Source organism: Clytia hemisphaerica, unplaced genomic scaffold (genome assembly GCF_902728285.1).
Source record: "Clytia hemisphaerica strain Z4C2 unplaced genomic scaffold, Clytia hemisphaerica genome assembly, whole genome shotgun sequence".
Classification (NCBI taxonomy): domain Eukaryota; kingdom Metazoa; phylum Cnidaria; class Hydrozoa; order Leptothecata; family Clytiidae; genus Clytia; species Clytia hemisphaerica.
The window spans coordinates 31,634-54,517 of record NW_027103685.1 but is presented as its reverse complement, the minus strand read 5'-3'; the positions used below and the strand labels follow the sequence as shown (position 1 = coordinate 54,517).

The 22,884-nt window shown below is 36.8% G+C and overlaps 1 protein-coding gene across 1 annotated transcript in view; it reads left to right on the top strand.

Moving 5' to 3' along the window:
• The window catches only part of LOC136803841 (nipped-B-like protein B), a 35,421-nt gene that overhangs the window by 2,461 nt on the left and 10,076 nt on the right, over window positions 1-22,884 (top strand). Inside the window, exons 4-27 of the mRNA XM_067060561.1 lie at window positions 25-221; window positions 407-883; window positions 1,422-1,467; window positions 1,741-2,122; window positions 2,602-2,786; window positions 2,951-3,001; window positions 3,479-3,681; window positions 4,255-4,335; window positions 5,689-5,808; window positions 6,135-6,243; window positions 7,289-7,622; window positions 8,387-8,587; window positions 9,168-9,352; window positions 10,110-10,210; window positions 11,259-11,303; window positions 13,186-13,269; window positions 13,415-13,641; window positions 13,979-14,177; window positions 15,920-16,201; window positions 16,968-17,126; window positions 20,178-20,634; window positions 21,841-21,986; window positions 22,381-22,477; window positions 22,603-22,782. Of these exons, the coding sequence (XP_066916662.1) occupies window positions 25-221; window positions 407-883; window positions 1,422-1,467; window positions 1,741-2,122; window positions 2,602-2,786; window positions 2,951-3,001; window positions 3,479-3,681; window positions 4,255-4,335; window positions 5,689-5,808; window positions 6,135-6,243; window positions 7,289-7,622; window positions 8,387-8,587; window positions 9,168-9,352; window positions 10,110-10,210; window positions 11,259-11,303; window positions 13,186-13,269; window positions 13,415-13,641; window positions 13,979-14,177; window positions 15,920-16,201; window positions 16,968-17,126; window positions 20,178-20,634; window positions 21,841-21,986; window positions 22,381-22,477; window positions 22,603-22,782 (4,548 nt within the window). The remainder of the gene's footprint in view (window positions 1-24; window positions 222-406; window positions 884-1,421; window positions 1,468-1,740; window positions 2,123-2,601; window positions 2,787-2,950; window positions 3,002-3,478; window positions 3,682-4,254; window positions 4,336-5,688; window positions 5,809-6,134; window positions 6,244-7,288; window positions 7,623-8,386; window positions 8,588-9,167; window positions 9,353-10,109; window positions 10,211-11,258; window positions 11,304-13,185; window positions 13,270-13,414; window positions 13,642-13,978; window positions 14,178-15,919; window positions 16,202-16,967; window positions 17,127-20,177; window positions 20,635-21,840; window positions 21,987-22,380; window positions 22,478-22,602; window positions 22,783-22,884) is intronic.

Below are 22,884 nucleotides of genomic sequence, written 5' to 3'. Positions count from 1 at the left end.
AAGCTATTTTGCACTACATTATAGGATCGCCACTAAAAGCAAACAATGTATCAGCACTCGCGTACTCCCCCAACCAAAGAAACGCTTTCATTCAGCAGCAAATGTTACAACAACAACAACTCCAACAACAACAAGCTGCAACATCAAGTCGAATGCATTCCTCTCAATCACCAATGGATTCTTCAATGCAAAGTCCTCAGATACCGAAGCAACAGTTCACAGTATTATACTATTTTGAGTAATTTTGTTATGAAGTTTATCTTTCTGTTTTACGCCAATTAAAAGAAAATTGTGTTTTGGTTTTCATTGATTAGCGTACAGTAAATTAAGAGAAGTTCTTTACAAAATACAAGAAAATAAAACCATGGACATATATTAATTATTAAAAACCTAATTTGCTCCTTAGCCAAGCCCAAGTACTCCAAATGCTGCTGTTCGAAATTTACAGAATTTCAGTACGCCAGAAGCTATACATATTAGTCATCAGCAACAACACCATCAGCAACCTTATGTTCCGATGCAGCAAATGCCTGTTCTATCGCCACAAAAGAGAGTTCAACAAAATCTTCAACAGCAAGTTCTTATCCAACAACAACAGCAACAAAATTTACAACAAAATCAATACAACAATCAACAGAATCGCCAACCAAATCAGATGCAACACCAGCTCCATCAAAACCAACAGCATACTGCTCCAACATCACAACAGCAACCATTTCCCACTGCATCCCCACAGCAAACTATTCCACCGCAACAAATTCCTTCCAAACAAGATATTCATTCTCAACTTGCTGAACAAAAGCCACCTCCTCTGAACCATCATCCACAACAACAGCTTGAAGAAGCACCAACTTCACAACAAGTACCAACTGAAAATGATCTGGTGAGAACAGATTTATGATTCCTTTCTTTGGGAGATTTTGACACTTAATTTGAAACTTAAAATGACGCATTTTTGTCTTCATAATGTTGTTTGTTATGGTTCATATGCAGGAATCATTTTCTTAAAGGTTTTATATTTGCATAAGTGTTCCAGTTTCATATCAGACACGTGTTTCATATCAGGATGGTGTCTCCCTATTGTGCTGAATAAACAAATTTTTTTTTTCCTCTTTCTAATCAATCTTGCTCCACACATGTGTCAATTCAATGTGAAAAATCTTAGAATTGATTCGAGTAAGCAAATAATATCACCATAGTCCTTATAAACAACACTGGTTTGGAAGCCTATTGTTGTAACTTTTTGTTAAAAGTTGTTAATAACGACTTCATAACTTTGTTAATAACAATTATAAAAGTTGATTTGCTCAGTTTTTGGTCACGTTACCAAATACTCCTCTTGGGATTGGTTCAAAAGTTAATCACATATTTAACAGTGTGAAGAATTGAGAATGATATAACAATGCATTCTGTTTTTTTAGCATCTGATGTTTTCCCCACTGAAAACAAGAGGTCAAAGAAATGAAGGTATGATATACATCGCAATTCAAAAATTTTACAACTTGACTAAATATCTAACTGCACTTGGTAATTGAAAATTACAGAGGTTATTGAATTATAAGCGATCCTTTCCTTTCTTTTTGATCTGTTCTTTTTGTTAACCATGTTTATGTTCTTATCGTTATAGGCTAATATATATTAGTATATGGTGGGGCTTATATCACATTGAATATTAGCGACTTTTCACTTTTGACCAAAAAAATTCACTTTAACTTCAAATTAATTTTTCTCTATCAATAGGCTTAGCCCAACCAGTAATTCAAACACCCACCTCCTCAACACCTGCTCAAGAAACTGCAAACAATATTTCCCTTGATGCTGAAGCTGAGGATGAAAGTGCTCGTAAGTCCAGTAAAAAGAAACATAAGGAGAAACATAAACATAAACATCACAAGCACCATGATAAAGAAAAATACCATCACAAAGAAAAACAGAATCATGATCCAATCGAAGAAAACAGTATGACTAATAATGGTCCCATGTTAGAATTACGCGTCCCCAAACTGATTGTACGTAAGATCACAGTTAAAGAAGGAAACCAAGAGCGGCAAACAATGGAGGTTTATTCACCGGAGAAAAAGAAACAATTCACTGATGTGATAACTGGTGAAGATTACGTCAGGTATTTTTATTTGGTATTCAGAATAACAAAAAACACATTTCTCTTTAGATCTTAATCAGAATAGCACACCGCTATGCAAACGTCATAATTATTATTTTTAACATTTGACCGAAATTCAATCCCACAATCCTTTTCATCTTGATTCGTAATGCATGCAAGTTATTACTTTTGTATTGTCAATAAGTGTAATTGACTTGCAAAAGCAATTAATGCAACGGATGATGGGATTAAAACTCGGACAAATAGTAATTTTGATGTCTATTTTTAGAAACACTGCGGTATGCTATTAGGAATGAATGATTTATAATGTAAATTCTCTGGTCTTTACGAAATGATTGTGATTTTGTTTCAAGTCCTTTCAAGCCTTCTTTTCACGCCTTTTGGTTCAAAATTAATTTTAAATTCACAATTCTAAGGGAGTTCTTTGTTCATGTTTTTTTACATAGTAATAAAAGTTGTTTTGAATCCATGGTTTGTAGGATGGTTGAAGATCAAGTAATGGAACCCAAGAAAGCCACCAAAAGGGCACGTTCACGTCGAAGCAGTAAAGCATCGTCAATTGCCTCCCTGGAGTCATTGAATCATAACAAAAAACGGAAAAAGAAATCAAGACTTGAGTCATCTTCCGAAGAAGAAGAAGCAGATACCGAAGTCTTTGAACAAGGTTTGTTTTTATTTCCATCTCATGTTCAGTTGTTACGATCAATTTATCTTAATTCTCTTTAAAATTCTCTTAGGACACCAAGCCACATTATATTTGATAATTCTTATATTCTTTGTAAGCTAGCTATCCTTGATTTAAACTTGTTTTCAATTTCTATTTTTTAGATTCAAAAAGATTTCGACCTGAAGATTACAATGAATACAATGATTTTGATGGTAATTGATTTAAGTCTTTGATAATAATTTCCCAATCCACTTTCTTTTTGAGCGTATTTGAGCATCTGAAATTTATTTCTGTCTGAAAGCCGTCCATATTTTCACCTTCTAGAAGTACTTAGAACTTTCCTAATGACTATTAACTAAGCCACATTTTTTCAAATCAGACTTGACCTAGAATATCACAAATCTTTTCATCATGGGACTCAATTTTATTAAAGGCAACAGATATGCAACATGATATATTGTCAGGCAATATATCAATGAATGCTGGCAATATATTGTTATGTGCCCACTTGGACTACACAATATATTGACAGTTTCTTTTACAATATTTCAACAATATAAAAGGGGGGTTGTTACTTTACTTTCGAAAAAGAGTGTTCTTTACTTCTTACATTATGTTCTGCAAACTGTACTGTCAATATATTGTGCTCTTTTGAGTACTACAAACTTAAAAACGTTTTCACTGTATAGGTGTAGAGGTCAAAGCAGAAGTCAAAAAGTTTATGTTTACACTGAAGAAGATCTTGGATCGTGAAATTGAGCTGGAAGCAGATGGGGATCTAGACTACAACGAGGACGCAGAAATTCCACCGGAAATTCTCCTCCCCAAACCCCTTGTTTCAACATTTTGTTATGAAGTTGCTAAAATGAAAGCGAGCGATTCTCTGAATGAGGTAGATCTTCCTTTCAATGATAACGATAAAATAAACATATCAGACTATGTTCACACATTACTGTTCTGTTCATATTGGTTTCAGAACGTTTCAGAGTAAGAAAACGGAACAGTTTCGTTCCGATGGAAAAAGTGGAGCGAAACTGTTTCGATCTGTTTTGCTTTATAACGTCTTCTTTTTTGACGTTTCGAATTTTGACGTTCACACTTGTTTCGGAACCGTTTCGGAACGGAACGGAACGGAAACGTAACGTCTGAACTAGGTCTAAGTCCTCCACATTAGGGGATTATCCTACTCCTTTCAAAGAAGAAATGCTCGAATGCATAATGCTGTCCAGACATGGCTGGTACGTTTTCAATTCATTAAAAAGGAAAAAATTTTGGCGGGAAGAAAATTTGGCGGACTTGGTCAAAATCCGCCAAATTAAGTTTGCGTCAAATAAAATTTACACCAAATTTTCTTCCTTTAAATGTAATTCTTGCAAACACTGTGAAACTGTGGGTGTTGAAAATCCTTACTTATGTCACAGTGCTTTCAATTAGTTGTTTTAACAATTTGTTATGATCTTTCCAGGTACCCGTTGATCAATTGGTGAGAGTGATGTCGATTATGGATCGACACGTGCTGGACACTATGATGTTATCCATTTTTCATGTAAAAGACATCTTACTTTGCTTATTGAAATAGTGTTCAAAGTTTTTATGTGTCAGGTGGATCTCTGTCTCAGCGAGGTCCAAAAAGAGGCTTTTCCGTCTCCAAAATTTCAACAAAATTTCTGCAAAATTTGAAGAGTCTGGGCAGATTTGTCAATTAAAGTCCATTTCCGTCTGTGATGAAAACTTTGCTTTGGCCACTGTTTATTATGTATTAAGTCTTCAACTTTCATAAAATGATGTTCCATTCAAGTTGAAGGTTATTATCTGCCAAGTTTGACTTGAGTGTAGAACATGCAGAACTGTGCAGAACATTAAATCATTTTTTCTTTGAAATTTTGCCATTACAAAAATAAATTTAAAGAAAAACAACAATGTTTTAAAATTGAGCAAAAGCTTTTCGATTGAAATTTTTATGTCAAAATTTCTGTTTAGATGTGGTGCTATAACACAACCAGCTTTATAAATTGATAAATTGCCACGTTGGTCAACAACAATACTGGGCTTTTTTGTCTCAAAGAATAATGCCTAGCTTAGACGGGCCACTTTTCACCCTCTTTTTTCTTATTGTGAATTTAAGTAGTGTCACGGGGAGAACGGAGATTGTCTCTTGAATAACAATGAATTTGTATTCGGGATCGAATCTGGAACCCAACGCTGGAAGAAGGGGAGAACCTTTTGGGCATTGTAGAATTCAGAACACAAGCATATTGACACTAGATTTAATTTCGACATATCCTTTTTGGCTTCTTCAGTAATTTAAAAACATAGCAATTAGCGATTGAAAATGTATTCAAATACAATGTTTCTGCCTTCGAGATCATTGAACGATCGATCGACGTAGAATGTCGAGAGATGCCTGTAGCTTCCTCGCAGCTCAATACAAAGGCCATCTCTCAATCGACTCATGGGCAACGTTCCTCGTTCCCGTACAAAACCAATACGTCTACATTCTTTTTAAATACGATCGTTAAGCTGCAAGCTCTTCACTCTGCCAGCCCAAACATAGAAGTGTTTTAAATTCATTCACTAAGCATCATATAATTAAATGTTGAATAAGACGGCTATAGAGTTGGTTACTATAGCAATAGTTATAAATGGTAGATCATAAATTCACCATGACAGTAGACAAAAAGTTGACTGTCTGAAGACAATGTATTGCCCTCTTTTGACGTCAATACCAAGACTTTTTTCAATCTTTTGTATGCAGAAATTTTGTAAGATTTTAACAGGTAACTTTCTGCCCACTTTTTACCTACTCCAACAATTAGAATAGGTAGAACAGAAAGTTGGCTGCCTAAACTAGAGCTTACTACCAGCTCCGGAAATTTATAAACAAATGTTGTTTTTTCAGGAAGAGGACCAAGAAGAGACAAAACAATGGCTTTCCATCCAATCAGAACGCATCGTTCGTTCTGCAGAAGCCGCTATCATCATCCTTAACATCACTACAGCTAAAAACATGCCTAAACAGGTCTGTTTTGAGATTCTTCCCTGTTTTGTAGAGACTTTTCCTTTTGAAGCTCCGTGCTAAATTTTTGTATTTGTATCATACAATGATTACAAAGCTCTATCTTTCCCCAGCAATATCAACTGAAGGGAAGTGGAATGGTGTATTAACATTGAAAATGACCAGATATCAAGTTAGGGGGTTAGTCAAAAAGTAAGGTTGTTTTTGTGAATATCCAAGGGGTCATTTTATCAACAAATCTTTGATATCAAGGCAAGGGCCTCATCATTGTCTCAAAAATGTCAAAATATTGAACATCCTCCCTCCCTCCCTCCCTTTCATTCTTTAAGGTTTATCTGGAAGAAGCGATTGAGCACGTTGCAATGTTTTGCCAACACCATTTGGAGACTATCATTTATCCTGAGTTCGATCCTATCTACAAATCAGCTGATGTCAAAGGTGATTATTCCTTTGGTTGGATTTTGGACGACCTTCAAAGATAGTACTAAAGCTCTTAAAGTGACTTGAAGGGTGTGAAGTAGTATGGTGCAGTTGATATTGATTAGCCTCGAGCTAAGTACACATTGTACTACTTTGCATCAACTTTAAAGAAAAGAAACATAAACATAAACATATGGGCCTGTCGTACTTGATTCGTTAAAAGTCTAATTTTGCTTTTTGTCGTCAAGAGTCTATTTTTTTGTGTCATAACAATGTTGACAATCAAATTGACATTTTTGACAACGAACTTTTCTCGTCATTTGTTTTCATCAAACTTATGTTGGTAACAGTTTTTGGATAATAATTTGTAGTTTTTCATATGTCCGACTTCTAGTCAGATAGTCATGGTTTCAATCTTATCCCAATTCACAAACGCGATTTTATAAATTATATTATCTTTAAGGGTCTGAGTCACTAGGAGCCCCTCCCCAAAGGTCAACTCTTTTACCTAAAAGCCACCCCTAAGAAATTAGGAATTTCCTAAAAATCCCTAGTCCCCTCCCCCCTTGAAAAGGACGCAATAGCGAGTTTATGTATTCGCGATAAATTGAGGGGGACGGTATAAAGCAAAGTTGACGTGTCTCCAAAATCACCGTCCACTTTGCTCGACGACGGTAAAAACACCAAAATTTATAAGGCGATATAGAGCCGTACATCAACTATCGACTTTGTTTTGTATCATTTCACTTACCGTCGCCCTCGATATCCACCGATACATAAACTCGGTAATGACAACGGTTAGAATGAACATTCCAGACACAGTATTGTTAATAGCGAGTTTATGTATGTGTGTTTTTCAGCAACGGAGACGGTAAGGTTCTAATTTGACTACATCCTGGTCAACTGAGGATGACGGTGAATCTGCACTTTAACCGTCCTCGATTTTGTGGGTCAGAACTGCGGGTTTTTCCAAATCGCTTCAGTCACTCTACCGTCCTCAAAAGTGCAAATACATAAACTCGGTACTTCCAGTCACAGTATTATTGTTAATTTTGTATTGCAGACGGCGGATACAAAACAAAACGAAACTATCGAAGCAGCTCAGGGGCTAAACGGAAACCCATTTTACAGATCTACAACAAGTTATGCGAAGTTGTTGCACTTCTTAGTGATCTAGTTTGTCTTGAATCACTCACTGATTCTATTATACTGAAAATCTCTCAGATCGGAATTGCGCCTTTCTTCGTTGAAAACGTCAATATATTACAATTGGAGGCGTTGAAAGTGGCGAGAACTGTCTTTAGAGATTACGTCAAGCATCGAGATTTGATTCTGGATGATATACTGGCTTCATTGGCTCGCCTTCCGACCAACAAACGCAACCTTCGGAATTACAGGTATCACTCGATTTTTCTCGAAACTTTTTTTATCGGCGATCCAAATCAAAATCTGCAATCTGATTGGTTAAAAAGAGTACAATATATCTTGCACTTTATATGTACAAAATATAAATTGACGAGAAGATGTTGTTGCATTGTAGCGATAGTAGCAATCTAACGTCACTTTGCTGTAAAAGTGGCCTGCGCTTTTTTCCAACACAAAAAGTGCATTTTTTGGGTGACCGATAAACCAGTTGTCAGACATTTGCTCGTACATTATGGAAATATTTCACTCGTTCCGGATTTTCCGTATATTTTCCTCGCCTAAAGTATTTTCTCGCCAAAATATTGTACGGAGAAATCGCGAAACTCGTAAAATATTTCTCATATTGTACTCACAAATGTCCGATAACTATTACTTATCAGTTCTGATCAGTTTTGCAGAAAATCTTTGATTTTAGCGACCCTAGCTTAAAGGCTTAAAAATGATACTTTTTGCCTCTCTACATAACGTAATTTGAGAAAATTAAGGTCGTAGACTTGGAAAAAGTTTTTTTTGTGTGTGTGGTATTTGTCATCAAAAGAGTACAGAATTGACGTTTTTCTAGTCTTAGAAGTCAACCGTCTTAAATAAATTTTGCTTCCAAAAACACTTTCACAGTCTCCAAGACAATTAAGCTTACAGCTTATAACAGGCCCAGATAAAAGGATATCGAAGGCGGTGTATAACACCCCCTGATAATACGAACGCCTGAAATTTATTGTCTTTATTGCTTTTCTAGTCTCCAAGACAACGAATGCATCCAAATGTTCACTGCACTGGTTTTACAGTTGGTACAATGCACTGTTCAAATCCCTAACAACCTACTGGAGAGTGAGGATACAAAAAGTGACGTACTGGTCGACAAAGATGTATTGATCGTCAAAAGCTACGAAGATGCTCTAAGGGCTGCTCAGAATTTCATGGGCATCTTCTTGAGAAAGTACGTGTTTTTTTGACTTTACAACTTTCTTGAGCCAGTGTGTGGCAAAACTGTAAAGCTATACTAAAAATATTTTCTTCAAACCGAATAAAATGGCTTCCCTTTCGTTAAAATTTACAATTTTGTTATCATTTTCGATTTTACAACTTTCTTGAGCCAGTGTGTGGCAAAACTTTAAAGCTATACTCAGAATATCTGCATTTCAAACCGAATAAATTGACTTCCCTTTCCTTAAAATTTACAACCTCACCAATGTCTTAAGCCTGCGGCAAAGCTGTAAAGCTATATTCAAAATCTTTGCATTTCGGACAGAAAACTGGACTCTGTTTTAAAGTTTTCCATTTCAGTGAACATACGCCATCCTTGATACCTGTTATCCGAGTGAATGCCATTCGAATGTAAAAAACGTTCCATTTGTTTTAGATGCTTCATCAAACAGCCGTGAATATTTAGACTTACTTTGAAAGATTCGAATGTTAAAAAACGTTCCATTTGTTTTTAGATGTTCATCAAACAGCAGTGAATATTTAGACTTACTTTGAAAGATTCGAATGTAAAAAAAACGTTCCATTTGTTTTAGATGTTCATCAAACAGCCGTGACGAGAACGATTTCCGTCCTCTCTTCGAGAACTTTCTACACGACCTTTTCGTCACAGCCAACCTACCTGAATGGCCTGCTGCCGAAGTACTACTAACACAGTTAGGACGCCTCTTCGTTGTGACGTTCAGTAACTCCAAACTAGACATGACCCTTCGATCAACAGGTGAACTATTTAGTCTTCAGTCTCCTTAACAATTATTAATCATTAACGTCATTTTACCTTTTACATATAAAGAAGTTTGTTGTACGGGTTAGTCGGTATTAGCCCGTTTTTCCGTCGGTGTTCAACGAGAAAACTGACGGTATTTCGGTGTCAAGCATGTCAAGCACGGTGACAAAATATAGCAGTTTTTTTCTTGTCGGTGTTGACGGCAACCCAAGGAAAATACGTGTTTGTTACGCCCACTTCTCAAAGTTTCCGAAGATACTATTTATCGACTTGTACCTGAGTTAAGTTTTACAGTCTTACGTATTAGTTATGTGACCAAATAAAGGAGAGCCCCGATGCTCAGTAAGAAGGAATAAGGGTACGTGGATATTCCAGGGGAAAAGAGTGGCGCCCTCCTCTACCTTCGGGTGGATAACTATCGAAAGAAGAGCCTTCGTTCCGCCTCAGATTTTGGTGGCAGACCTACTTTATTTACTTGCCTATATTCTTTGCATCTACAGTCCATTCACTCTAATTCGAACATGTTTCTGTAATTCGAACTAAAACATTGGTCCTCTCAGCTGAAAATTACTGTAAAACGGTCTCTATAATTCGAATTTTTCTCTAATTTGAAGAAAAAAAGTCGTAAAAGCCCCTTGAAGATCGAAATAGAGAGAGGTAACCGTATATGTAAAATGTTTTTTTAAAGTAAAGTATGTAACCATTTATAAGCTTAACAACGAATTTACACTTTTTGAATTATTTATCTCAGCATTGGACTACTTAGCGCAGATAGCGACACACTTGCGCAAAGCTCACATGCATTCACAGACTGACGAAGAGAAAGAAAACCTCAAAAATATCGTAGCTAAGGTAAGAGTTTTGTTGCTCCGTGGTGATACCACAGACATCGAAAACCTCAAAAATATCGTAGCTAAGGTAAGAATTTTTGTTGCTCCGTGGTGATACCACAGACATCGAAAACCTCAAAAATATCGTAGCTAAGGTAAGAATTTTGTTGCTCCGTGGTGATACCACAGACATCGAAAACCTCAAAAATATCGTAGCTAAGGTAAGAATTTTGTTGCTCCGTGGTGATACCACAGACATCGAAAACCTCAAAAATATCGTAGCTAAGGTAAGAATTTTGTTGCTCCGTGGTGGCACCACAGACATCGAAAACCTCAAAAATATTGTAGCTAAGGTAAGAATTTTGTTGCTCCGTGGTGACACCACAGACATCGAAAACCTCAAAAATATCGTAGCTAAGGTAAGAATTTTGTTGCTCCGTGGTGGCACCACAGACATCGAAAACCTCAAAAATATCGTAGCTAAGGTAAGAATTTTGTTGCTCCGTGGTGACACCACAGTCATCTTATATAAACCAGTGGATAAAGCTACTCTTTCTCTCGAAAGCCATGGCAGAGTAGCAGATGAAAGTTCTTGATCTAGAAATTTTGACATTTTCGATTAGTAAATTTTCAAATATAATGCTTATTACACACTTGGGAGTCAGAGTAATGAAGATTTTTTTTATTTGTTATATACAGTTGACTCTCGTTAATTCGAAATCGAACGGGTAACCTTTTTTTGTTCGAATTACAGAGAGATTCGAATTATAGAAAGTATTTCTATAGAAAGGTTCCTTCTTGATAGGAAAACTGAGAACAAGTTCGAATTACAGAAGTTGGAACAAGAAAGAGTTTTTTTGTTTTGTCGCAAAACTTTTATATATAGTTGACGCTCTCTAATTCGACTTTCAAGGGAATTAGAATTTTCGTCGAATAAGGGAGCGCCTCGAATAGTAGAGCGTCGTTTATGAGAGTTTCTTGTTAACGGTGACGGTCAATATTATTGAATAATGGAGCGTATGGAATAGTAGAACGTCGAATAATTGTCTAATTTTCTTTTCCTTTTTTAGTTGATCAACGCGAACGAAGAGGATGAAGAAATAAATGTTGTGGAGGTAATCACTCCTTCATTTTCAATCCTTCATCTTCATCCCTTTTCCCATTCCACTGACCTTCAGAACCATAGATTTATAAAGCCGGAAGGGCTAGATGTCGTGTTTTAAGCCATCGCAGGCAAAAAGATTGAATATCGGAAAAAAATATGGTTGCCGTTGTTTTCGAAAACCCGTGAAGCTTCTGATTGGAAAAGCGCTTAAATTCATTGTAATGTCACGTGACCTAGGTAGGATTTCCTACGTAACCTTGGCACACTTTTCAGCCGAAGCACGATATCTAGCCCTTCGGGCTTTATAAATCTATGTTCAGAACACTAAGCTTTATCTACCATCTTTGTTCGCAGTTTTCCGCAAAGATGATCCGTTGCAGTGTAACCTTGTCTGTTTCAAACTGCACTGCACCACACAAACTGCGCTATTGAAAAGTAAAGAATGTATAAAAAGAAGACACATAAGCTTTGTTTTTGTTTTTTGTTAAACATTAAATTTTTCATAACGTTTCGGCTATTGCGTTTAAAGCCCCAAAAACGGATGGAGAGGAATATTCAACCTTTCCCATGCAAGAAAAAGTAAACCCTTGCACCAAATTTAAAATAACTGAATGAATCTACTTTAAGGGCAGAAACTTTCGCGTTTTTCGCGATTTTGACCTTTTTTCGCGAAAATTTTTGCCCGGTAAGAAATTAAACCTGAAAAACGCGAAAGGTTTTTTTCGCGAAAAATAAACTTTCCTCCTCGGTTTTGCGCTGTTTGCTAAATTTTTGCGTGTTTTACGAGTTTTTGTTACCAAAAAAGGTAAATTTTATATGAATTCGCGAAAGTTCTATCTGTGAAATTTCCGCTAAAACCATAATTCGCGAAACTTAGATTCGCTAATTTTCGTGACTTTTTGACTTCGCGAAACTTTCTGCCCGCGACACTTTCTGCCCTTAAAGTAGACTTTTCTTTGTTTTCGCGCGACATTGTTTTTCAAAATCTACAATCAGTGCCATAACATATTGGCACTTTTTGTTAATTTACCATTTTTCGAAAATTGAAGTTCGAGCGAGAATGTCAATTTCGGGCCAATTTTCCTCTTAAGTCTAGCGTTAAAACACAGAGTTAAAACTATACCCTTCGAACCTACTTTAGAGCACTTGCAAATCGATTGTGGTTTCAAAACACCCCGGTGGGTTTTCTTTTTGTGCCAAGTTTTTCGTCACCGATTGTAGTGATAAATTTTACTTTCTATCTGGCGTTTGTGTGAAAACCGCGTGGGTCACACGTTTGGATGGGAAATAAGTGGCTTCATTTCTCATCCAAGAGTTCCGGATCTAGCTCCTTCGGGGCTTTGAAATTAATTGTTTTGACCTCATCCGCGTGCCTTCATGACTTTGTTTCTATGTTTTACAAATCTTCGGTAGGATCAACTTGTACGAAAATAGACCTTATGGACCTCAATGTTTTACATCCATAGCGAGTAGAAACTCGTTTTGCTTGTACGGGATCGAGAAACTTCAAGGTTAACATTAAGTCAAGTGTATCATTACCGGTACAAAAAGCAATCTGTTCGTTCGCTAAAGGCCAATTTTTTTGTAAATGTAGAACGAGTAAAATCTTGAAATTTGAAGTACTCAAAAATCTTTATGAATTTCTGTTTTAAATTGTTTTACAAACCTTCGGTGCGCGATCAACTTGTGCGATTATAGATCTATCACTCTTGATCCTATACACCCTATCGAATAGAGACTCTGATCAAAAGGCCATTATTGAGAAACTACTTCCAAGGTCTTGAATTACTACTAGCAATCTGTGCTTTCTCTAAAGGCCAATTTTTTTATGATATTTGTACTTAAGCACTCAAAAATCTTTATGAATTTGTGTTCACTAACTTTACTGTCAGGATATGGAAGTTTACGATGAAAAATTGAGAAAGGCTTTGGTACAATATCTTCAAACATGTATCCAACAAGACTCTTCTTTCAAGGTACGAACTCCTCAATAAATCCCACATTTCGAATCTTCTTTTTTACCTACCAGGAGGTTCTAAAACTCATCACCCTGTGATCAACTTTATGTTGAACGAGTGAAGGTAGAAAAGTATCGTTTGTTTATTCTTCTTTATTTTGCAGTATGCGCGCGAGTTTTATCTTGGCCAGTGGATTAGAGACGCTCAGATGGAAATTGAGAAATCAATGATCGCACCAATGCTCTCCATCCCAGGTGCTGCGGTCGCTTCTGTTGATGACGAAGAAGAGAAAACCAAAGCCGAAGTCTCTGCGGAGAAGCTCCAAATTCTTCAAGAAAAGAAAGATTTTTATCACGCGCTGATTAAAGAGAATACGGTGTCTACACTCAGGTATGAGTGAATTTTTATGTTATTTTATATATGTGTTTTGTTCGTCATATTCATGACGTAATGATTTACACGGAAGGACCTGAAAATGACCGGATGTTTTTTTAATTCAGGTCTGCGTCCGCTGACGGAAAATAAATTTGCGACGGCGCTAAATAGAGGAATTATGTGAACTGGCAAATGCATGTCACAGATAAAAGCTTCAATGTCAGATGGGGGTATTTCCAATGAAATTTAAGCAGTCTTTCAGAAAGTTTCCCTCGGCATCGCTAGCCAAAAATGCAAGGAAAACCGATAATCAGATTAACATATCTACTATACTTTGTAATATTTTATTCAGGTCATCACAACGCCTCACACAGCCTGAATCCTTAATTGTTGTCCATCACCTAGCCTCTTCCCGTCCATTCTCACAAAGTTTCGACTTGTACATGCAACAAATCTTCAAGATGCTAAGCGAACAGGCTATTGGATTGCGAACGAAGGCTGTGAAGGCTTTAACACAAATTGTCAGTGTAGACTCTAACATCCTGGCAAGGGTAAGTTATAATTTGTATAAACCCAGCTGGCACACAACGTTGTTTCAACGTTCATCTAACGTTATATGGACGTTATGAACGTTGGATAAGGCGAGGCCAAATTAATTTGTTGTTTTACGGGCCAAGCTACCCAAAAAAGAGGGTCGGTCGGTCGGCGAAAAAATAAAAATAAAAGTAGAATTTCACCCATATAATTTCCTAAAAAAGCAGCAAAAACTACTACATCTTGACAAAAATACGAAATAGAAACTAAAAAGACACAAAAAGTCGAATTCACGGATACAATGAAAAATTGAACATAAAATTCTCAAAACCTTTGAAAAACTACTAAAATTTTGAAAAATTGGCAGTCAGTAAAGCTATGAAAATAAAAATGTAAATGTACTACCAAAATCAATTTTATTTTTATTTCAATTTTTGGAATTTCAGGGTCGGTCGGGCCCGTAAAACAACCAATCAAATTGGTCTCGCCCAAACGTCGAAAAAACCGTAGTGTGGGAATGCTAAACGATTTAATCCAAAAACTCAAAAGTATGTTGACAATTTACTTTTCAAACAATTTCTAAGCATCCACTGATGTTATATTAAGAAAAGCTATACACCGTTGGAAAGATATTCTTGAAGTGAATTATCTATTTTTACAAAAAATCTTTAATATTTTTCCCTTTCTGTAGCCAAACAACTTTCTAAGCTTAGAACTTTACGATAAAAACCTAAACGTAAAGTTACATCGGTATGGTATTGTATTTGAGTGTGGTAGATATCCCAGTATGAATAGAGTTTGGTATTTTATTTTAACCTTCTTGATAAAAATACGGTGGCCCAAAAAACAGTGTTTTTTAATCCCAGTATATAAAATCAAAAATAACGAAATGATGAAAATTTCAAAGTTTTCTTCACTTTTGAGAACGAAGCAAGCAAAAGTCAAGATTCAATGCGAAACCTGGTTAAAGGCCGGTCCGCGCGCTGCGAAGCGCTTTTGGCTTCGATCCTTTTTGCTTCGAAAAAAGATTACGTCATAAAAATGTAGCGCAAACTTTACGTCAGATCGAACCAATTGAGTTGCTTCATTTTTCTTTTGACCAATAGCATGGAAGCTTTGCTCGAAAAAGTGCGATTGAAGTGCGTGCAAGTGGAGACGGGTCTTAAGAATAGCCTGTATATTCATATCCTCAACACCCCAACACTCACCACGCTCTTCTTTTAGAACTAAAACTAAACTTTCACTGACTCTCTCTCTCTAATTCGAATTAGAAAAATATTCGCTGTTCCAATGTGACGGGACTATTGCTTTTATTCAAATTACAGAATATATTCGAGTCGCAGAGGTTCAGATCCGAAAAGATAGTATTAAGGAATCATCTATTCTGTCTGCTAAGTTAATGATAAATCTTGCGAAAAAAGAGGAGAGTCGCTGACCTTTATATACCCTGGACCAAGTTTCTCAATCCCGGCCAAGCAAAATCTTTGATCGGAGTTTTTTTGAAAAGCGGTACCCTAATGGCAGCACTACTCAATAGCGGTGTAAATGCATTGAGAGCGCTAGATCTACTTTCCCTCGAAAACTGTTGATGATGTAGCGCCGTTAGACGTTAGTTTTTAACACTGCAATGGCTTCCAATGGGTACCAATTCAAAAAAAACTTCGATCAAAGATGGTGGATATGGCTTGGTCCAGGGATATATAAAGGTCAGTGGAAGAGACCCTAAATATGAGAAACAATTTTCAATTTTCCCCCATAGGAAGATGTTCAAGCTAGCGTCCACGGCCGTTTACTAGACCCTTCAACGAACGTCCGTGAAGCTGCGGTCGACCTCATCGGAAACTTCATGTTAAAATGTCCGGAACTCATAAATCAATACTACAGTATGATCATTGACCGTATTCTAGACACCGGTGTTTCCGTCCGGAAAAGAGTGATCAAGATCTTGAAAGATATTTGCGTGGAACAACCGGAATTCGATAAGATACCGGAAATCTGCGCTAAAATGATCCGGAGAGTGGACGATGAGCTTGGAATAAAGGTACACCCAACAAGTTTTATATTTAAGTTTGCTAGAAATAAGCCGGAACTTGATCCCTCTGTTACTGAAAATACCGTACTTAACTTAACTGTCTAAAAATTCCCAAAACAATCAAACACGCAAAAAAGTTCAGATAGTACTGCTTAACACCAAGCTGGCGCATAATCCGCGAAAGAGTTCCTTTGATTCTTAAGACCATGTTCAGACGAAACGAAACGGTTCCGGAACGAGTGTGAACGTCAAAATCCGAAACGTCAAAAAAAGACGTTACACAGCAAAACAGATCGAAACGGTTTTGCTCCACTGTTTTCATCAAAGCGGAACTGCTCCGAAACGCACCAAAAGGTTCCAAAATGAACACTCTCGATCCGTAACGAAAATCACACCGGAGCGAAACGGAACCGTGATGTCTGAACATGGTCTGATATGACCAGCTTGGTTCGTCCTGGTTCGTCGGAATCTTTCATTTTCAGCGGAAATGTTTTCATTTGATAGTTAGCCGTAGGTACAGTAGCAAAGCAGTTTTTCGAGTGTTTTCGATAGGAAAAATGACGTAATCTTGAATTTTTTCCTTTTCGAATTTTTAACATATAGTATGGATTTCTTCTTTGCTTTCTTTAGAAATATACTTTTTGTTGCTGAATGTTGTTTTGTGCTCACTAATTCGGACTTTGAATTCACGTTCTGTTAATCCTATGTAATCGCATGTATGTACGTTTCGGCGTGTTTTCGGTGGTGACTGGATTTCTTCTTTTGTTTTCTTTAGAAATTGGTGACGGAAGTATTTCGAACGATGTGGTTCCAACCCTTCACCAACGCGGAAAAGCACGAAAAACAACTCTACACCAAAGCGCTCAATATCACCAAAGTCGTTGCTCTCTGTAAAGATACTGGTTTCGAATGGCTTGAAAGTCTACTAACGAATGTAAGATATAATTCATGATATGCACCAACTGCAATGACTTCACAAATTATGCAACTTTTTTTTTTGTTCCACCCAATACGTCACTTTTTCTATTGTTTCGTGACGTATTGGTTGGAAAATTTTTAAAAGTTCTCAGAAGACTCTCCAGTGGTGCATATCATGAATAGTATATCCTTTGACAACGATTGGGCCATTCCATTTTATCGCCATTCAGGGGGTGGGCGAACATTTCCAGGGGGTAATCCGAGAAGAATTTCCAGGGGGTCTAAAGAAGTGTTTTTTTCTTTTTCCAGGGGGGCGGGTAAAAAGTGATTCTTGAATTTCTAGGGGGTAAACAACTGATTTTAGTTTCGTCTACCCTCACTTTAAGACATGAAAAAAAAATTTTCCAAGGGTTCTTTTGCAAATTTTTCCATTTTCTACACTTTTCCAAGAAAATTTGTTTTCACTTGAAAAGGTTCGTTCACCCCCCTGTATGGAATTTTTTTTTTTTTTTTTTTTTTTTTTTTTTTTTTTCTTTATTGAAACAAAGACACGTGTACACTACGAACATATATTACAAAACATTACTTAAACATAAAATATAGTCCCTCCCCCCGCTAGGAACTAACGTTATATCGCCAGAGGTACTAGACTATGTAAAAAATAAATAAATAAGTAAATAAAGAAAATAAAAAGAAAAAATCTTGGAGAAGGAAGCTACAGTTGTTAGGTAAAAGCCTAAAATAAAGCACCGCTAAACCTTCCAGTTTCGTTAAGAAATTCAACAACAGAACAAAGAGTAGATTTATTTAGATTTGAAGTCAAACTTTCATCCCCATATAATAAAAGCCGACAGAAAAAAGGAGGGTTAAGTGGCGGATGAAAAATAATGCCTAGGGTCTGAAGTTTGTCGAACAAAGATTGTCTTGCATGGAAATATATAGAGCAGTGCAGAAGAAAGTGTTGAGTGTTTTCAACAGAGTTAGTTCGGCAACCACAGAAGGGGTCTAAAGTGTCGCGGAAACCATGTCTAAATTTATGCTCGTTGAGATGGCTGAAACCGACCCGAAGTCGATTAAGAAAGATCACTCCTTGAATGTCAGGAACATCTAAAACATGAGATTGCTTGGGTCTCAAAAATTCATAGATTGCTTTTTTGAAAGTTTTAATTGAAGGTAGATCACGTATATTACCTCCCAGAACATTCCACTGAGATATGCAGTACGGAAAAAAAGTGTTACGGAAACGCTCAGTTCGTATATTAAGAGGATAAATAGGATTTCTTGTTCTAAGGCCACCTGGTACTGTAAGTCTTACTGGCAGGTAGTTACGTAAATAAGAAGGGGCTAAATTGTTAATAATTCCATAGAAGAATGTCATTCTTCTAGCAAAGCGCCTGTCAGCAAGACTTTCAAGACCAAGTTCTGAATATAGTTTTTCTTGAGACGTTCCACGAAAACAGCCTGTTATAGCAAGGCAGGCATTATATTGAATAGATTCAAGCTTCTGCACAAAGGTAGCATTTCCTGGGCGGTCATATACGATATCACCATAATCAAGATGAGGCCTAATGAAAGATTTATAAATGGTTAGTAGAGATCTCCTAGGCACATGCTTGCGAAGTCGGTTAATAAGACCAATTCCTTTATTGGCCTTTTGTATCTTCTCATCTAGATGGCGATCAAAAGAAAGTTTTGAATCTAAGATTAAACCAAGATGTTTCTGGTACTCACTGGTCGCGATATTAGAGTTATTAAAGGATATTACTGGAGCATTAGGAGGAGTGAGTCTACAGGTAAAATAGACTTCAACAGCTTGCTTAGATGGGTCAGGGTTAAAAGACATCTTCCATTGATGAGCCCAATCAGTTATCCTGGAGAGATCTCTGTTAAGTACATCAAGGCTCAAGAGTTGATCAACCACAAGAGAGAATAAAGAGGTATCGTCAGCAAAGATCTTGGGTTTTGACTCAAGGTTTTCTGGAAGATCATTAATATAAATTAAGAAGAACAATGGACCAAGAATCGAGCCTTGAGGTACCCCTGCATTGATTCGCTTCCACTCAGATGTTTTCCCATTCAACACAACTCTCTGATGCCTATCGTCAAGAAAGCTGCGAATTAAGGAAAGTAACGGTCCAGTCACCCCCATAAGATTTGAGTTTAAAGAGTAAGCCATCGTGCCACACCCGATCGAATGCCTTTGAAATGTCTAAAAACACCCCCCTGGTATCTAGAGAAGGATCTTTGTCAAACCCTGTATAAATATCATGCGTTATGGATAACAACTGAGAAATGCAGGAATCCCCCTCCCGAAAACCAGACTGACAAGGAGAAAATAAGTTGTTATTTTCAAAATATCTGTAAAGTGTATCATAAATACACTTTTCATATATTTTTCCAAACACAGGAAGAAGAGACACTGGTCTGTAGTTTTTGGCTATGCTCCTGTCTCCCTTTTTATAGACAGGAACCACGGTACTTTCTTCCACTGTGATGGGAAGATGCCAGAGTTGATAGAAAGATTGAATATACTAAGCAAAGGTTTTACTAGAGACTTACCACAGATTCTGACCATACGAGTAGAAATATTATCCCACCCATGGGCCTTGTTAACATTCAAAGAATTAATAATATGGAAATTTTATGGAACAGCCCCTGTTTATTTGTACACATAAGTCGGGTTGAACTTTACTTCGAACGATTTTTATTGATACTTTTTTCATTAGATGGCTTGGTTTTAGATTTTCTCCCATGGTTTCGGTATGGGGGATGTATACTGCTAAATTATGGCCGAGTTTTAGTATCATATATCTAAAAGAAGGGGGATATCATATAGCAAAGGTCATGTAATCTTAAGCTGGATTGTATTGAAATGATATCTTTACTTTAAGTTTTTCTTTTATTCTATAGCTTAGTACCCCTGGCGATATCACTTGTGCCTTGCGGGGGAGGAGCTATTTATTTTTCTGTGTTCGTTTTGTAAGTAGTATATGTGATCGTGAGTGTAACGTAGCTTCTCAAATTATAAAGAAAATAAATATATTTCCTTATTTTCTTTCCTTTCCAGTTATTCGATCCCGAGAACCAACAATCACGTCAAATCACTATCAAAGCATGCCAACAACTCGTCAATTGTCTTGTCCAACAAATCCTCAAACCAGAACTCAAATCAAGTCCAACAACCATCAATTCTTGTCTCTTAACTCTCTACCTATTCTGCAAATCATACCCGAGACTTCTCGTTCCACACGGCTCCACACTTTCACCCTACCTAACGTCCAAAATCAATTCACAGAACGACACTATTATAACACAGAACGTTTGTAAAATATTAGAACTCATTGTTCCATTAATGGAGCACCCGAACCCGAAATTCCTTGCGGAGTTGGAGGAAGATTCGATGAAACTAATGTTAAAGCAATCACAAGCGGTCGTACAATGCTCGGCTTCTTGTCTAGCCTCGATTATCAATAATGTGACACACAACTTCAAATTCATAGTGGACGCTTTCAATAAATTCTATAGTAAGTTTATCACATATTGCAGCCATCGAGGCAAAAGGTCCAATCGTCAATTTTCTTTGCTTAGCACTTTTCACTTGTAGATAGGATCATTCTCACTGCAAGAAAAAAGGGACAATCTCATATTTTTTAAGTCAGCAAAGATTTTGAGATTAGACATTTGGTCTCGATGGCAGCGGTGTCTAATTCTCGGGCTTGGTTATGATCTTAAGGACCTGGAATTCCATCAAATTCTATTGGGATTTTCTGGAAAGAATTTTACCCCACTGTTGAGGATATTGATATCGAATCCACTGGATATCCACTCTTCAAAATATGCTCAACCCCCTGGATATCCTCTCTTATAAGACGCTTAACCCCTGGATATTGTATTTTTTACTTGAAAAGACACTTTACCCCCTGGATATCCGCTCCCTTGTAGATATTTAACCCCCCTGAATATCCACTTTTGAACATAAATCGTTAACCCCCTGGATATCCGATATCCTTAACAGGGGGGTACGGACTATTTCTGGAAAAGCCCATTATATAGTAAGTTTTTATTTACATTGTGATGTTTGGTTACTTCCGACAGATGAGATGGAGTTTTTATAAGATACTTTAATAATTGGTCATTTGAAGTAATAAAAATGACGCGTTCTTTAGAAAAGATTGTTTTATTACTGTTTGACGACCAATCAAATCAAATAAGAGCTTGTAAAAACCCCATCACGTCCCACTTCCGATGATCAGTATCATTCTACTTATGATTTCAGGGTTTGTTGCTTTCGTATTACTTGTGGGATAATGGTGACGCCAACCGTTAAATGTGTTATCAAATTTCAAAAATACTTCTTCAATTTCAAATTCAGCAATAGCGAGAATTCACTCAATGTTTGAAACACTTGAAAACTTTTCATATCAAAATCATTTTTTATTTTTTAGAATTTGTGTCTGAAAGTTTCAAAAAAAAATTTGATGTTTGTTAAATATTCACCATAAATAAATAGTGAACTTTGAAAGTACGAAGCCTTTTTACAACATTGGCGAGTTTATGTGTTTGCACTTTTGAGGACGGTAAAGTGACTGAAGCGATTTGGAAAAACCCGCACTTCTGACCCACAAAATCGAGGACGGTAAAAGTGCAGCTGACCAGGATGTAGTCAAATTAGAACCTTACCATCTCCGTCGCTGAAAAACATACATAAACTCGGTATTTTCATTTTCTAGATTTCCTTCTGGTTTACAAGAAAGATTACACGAAGAACCCAGGGCACACTATCCATGCCAAGAAACGACCAACTCTACTACGTTCACTATTCACTATCGGTCTCTTTTGTCGCTTCTTTGACCTCAACAAACACATTCCTACCGAGGTATGTTTCCACGACCCACCCATCGTCCAGTTCCTTAAATATCAATGTTACGGATGTATCGATGAAGTGTATAAAGGGGCTTTCCTGTTTCAAAATTCTGCAATTCACCAAAATTTCAAGAATAATTTGCTGTGTAAAAACCATTTCTGTCTCAGACGAAAAATTTAGCCTTGACTGCTGGTTTTATTACCTATGATCCAGTTTGATTATTATGTACGCTATATGCTGTCCAGGGTGTCCTGAATAAAATGACTGTTTTGACCAGCCACCAGCAGCCGCCATTGTTATTAGTAGAAGATATTGGGCGTGCATCACAAAATCTAAAAAAATACTCTTCTTAATTACTTGATGTATCGATTTGTATTTTTTTTTAACTCTGTCTTTCTTGTTTCAGAGTGAACCAACGACAGTGGAGAAAGTTTTCAACCTGATTTTATATTTCACCGATTTCAAAGATGATGAAATTTCTACTAAAGCTCTCCTTTCAGTCGGTAAGTTAGGGGGTAACACTCTAGAAATGATTGGCAAAAAAGGTTTTATCGCCTACATTATTGAAATATAAAGTGGCTTTAGTACGAAATGCTGTGTTCTAACTCTTTGCCTGTCTTTTTTTCAGGTTTTATCGGACTCCGATGTCCGCACCTTTTGTTGAAAGAACAATGCCGTAAACTATACCAAGAGATTCTTTCACCTTCTTGTATTTCCATCAAAACGAAATTCATCATTCTTAAGAACTTGCAATATCATTTGATGGAAGATGAACAGAGATTACAGAAGGCTGCTTTGAAATCTCCTGGTGAGTAATAAGCGTGTTCATTTTTACTTGGAAAGAGGTGAGTCAGTAATAAGCGAATTTTATTTACTTGAAAGAGACGAGCAGCTTTTTGAGTAGGTCCAG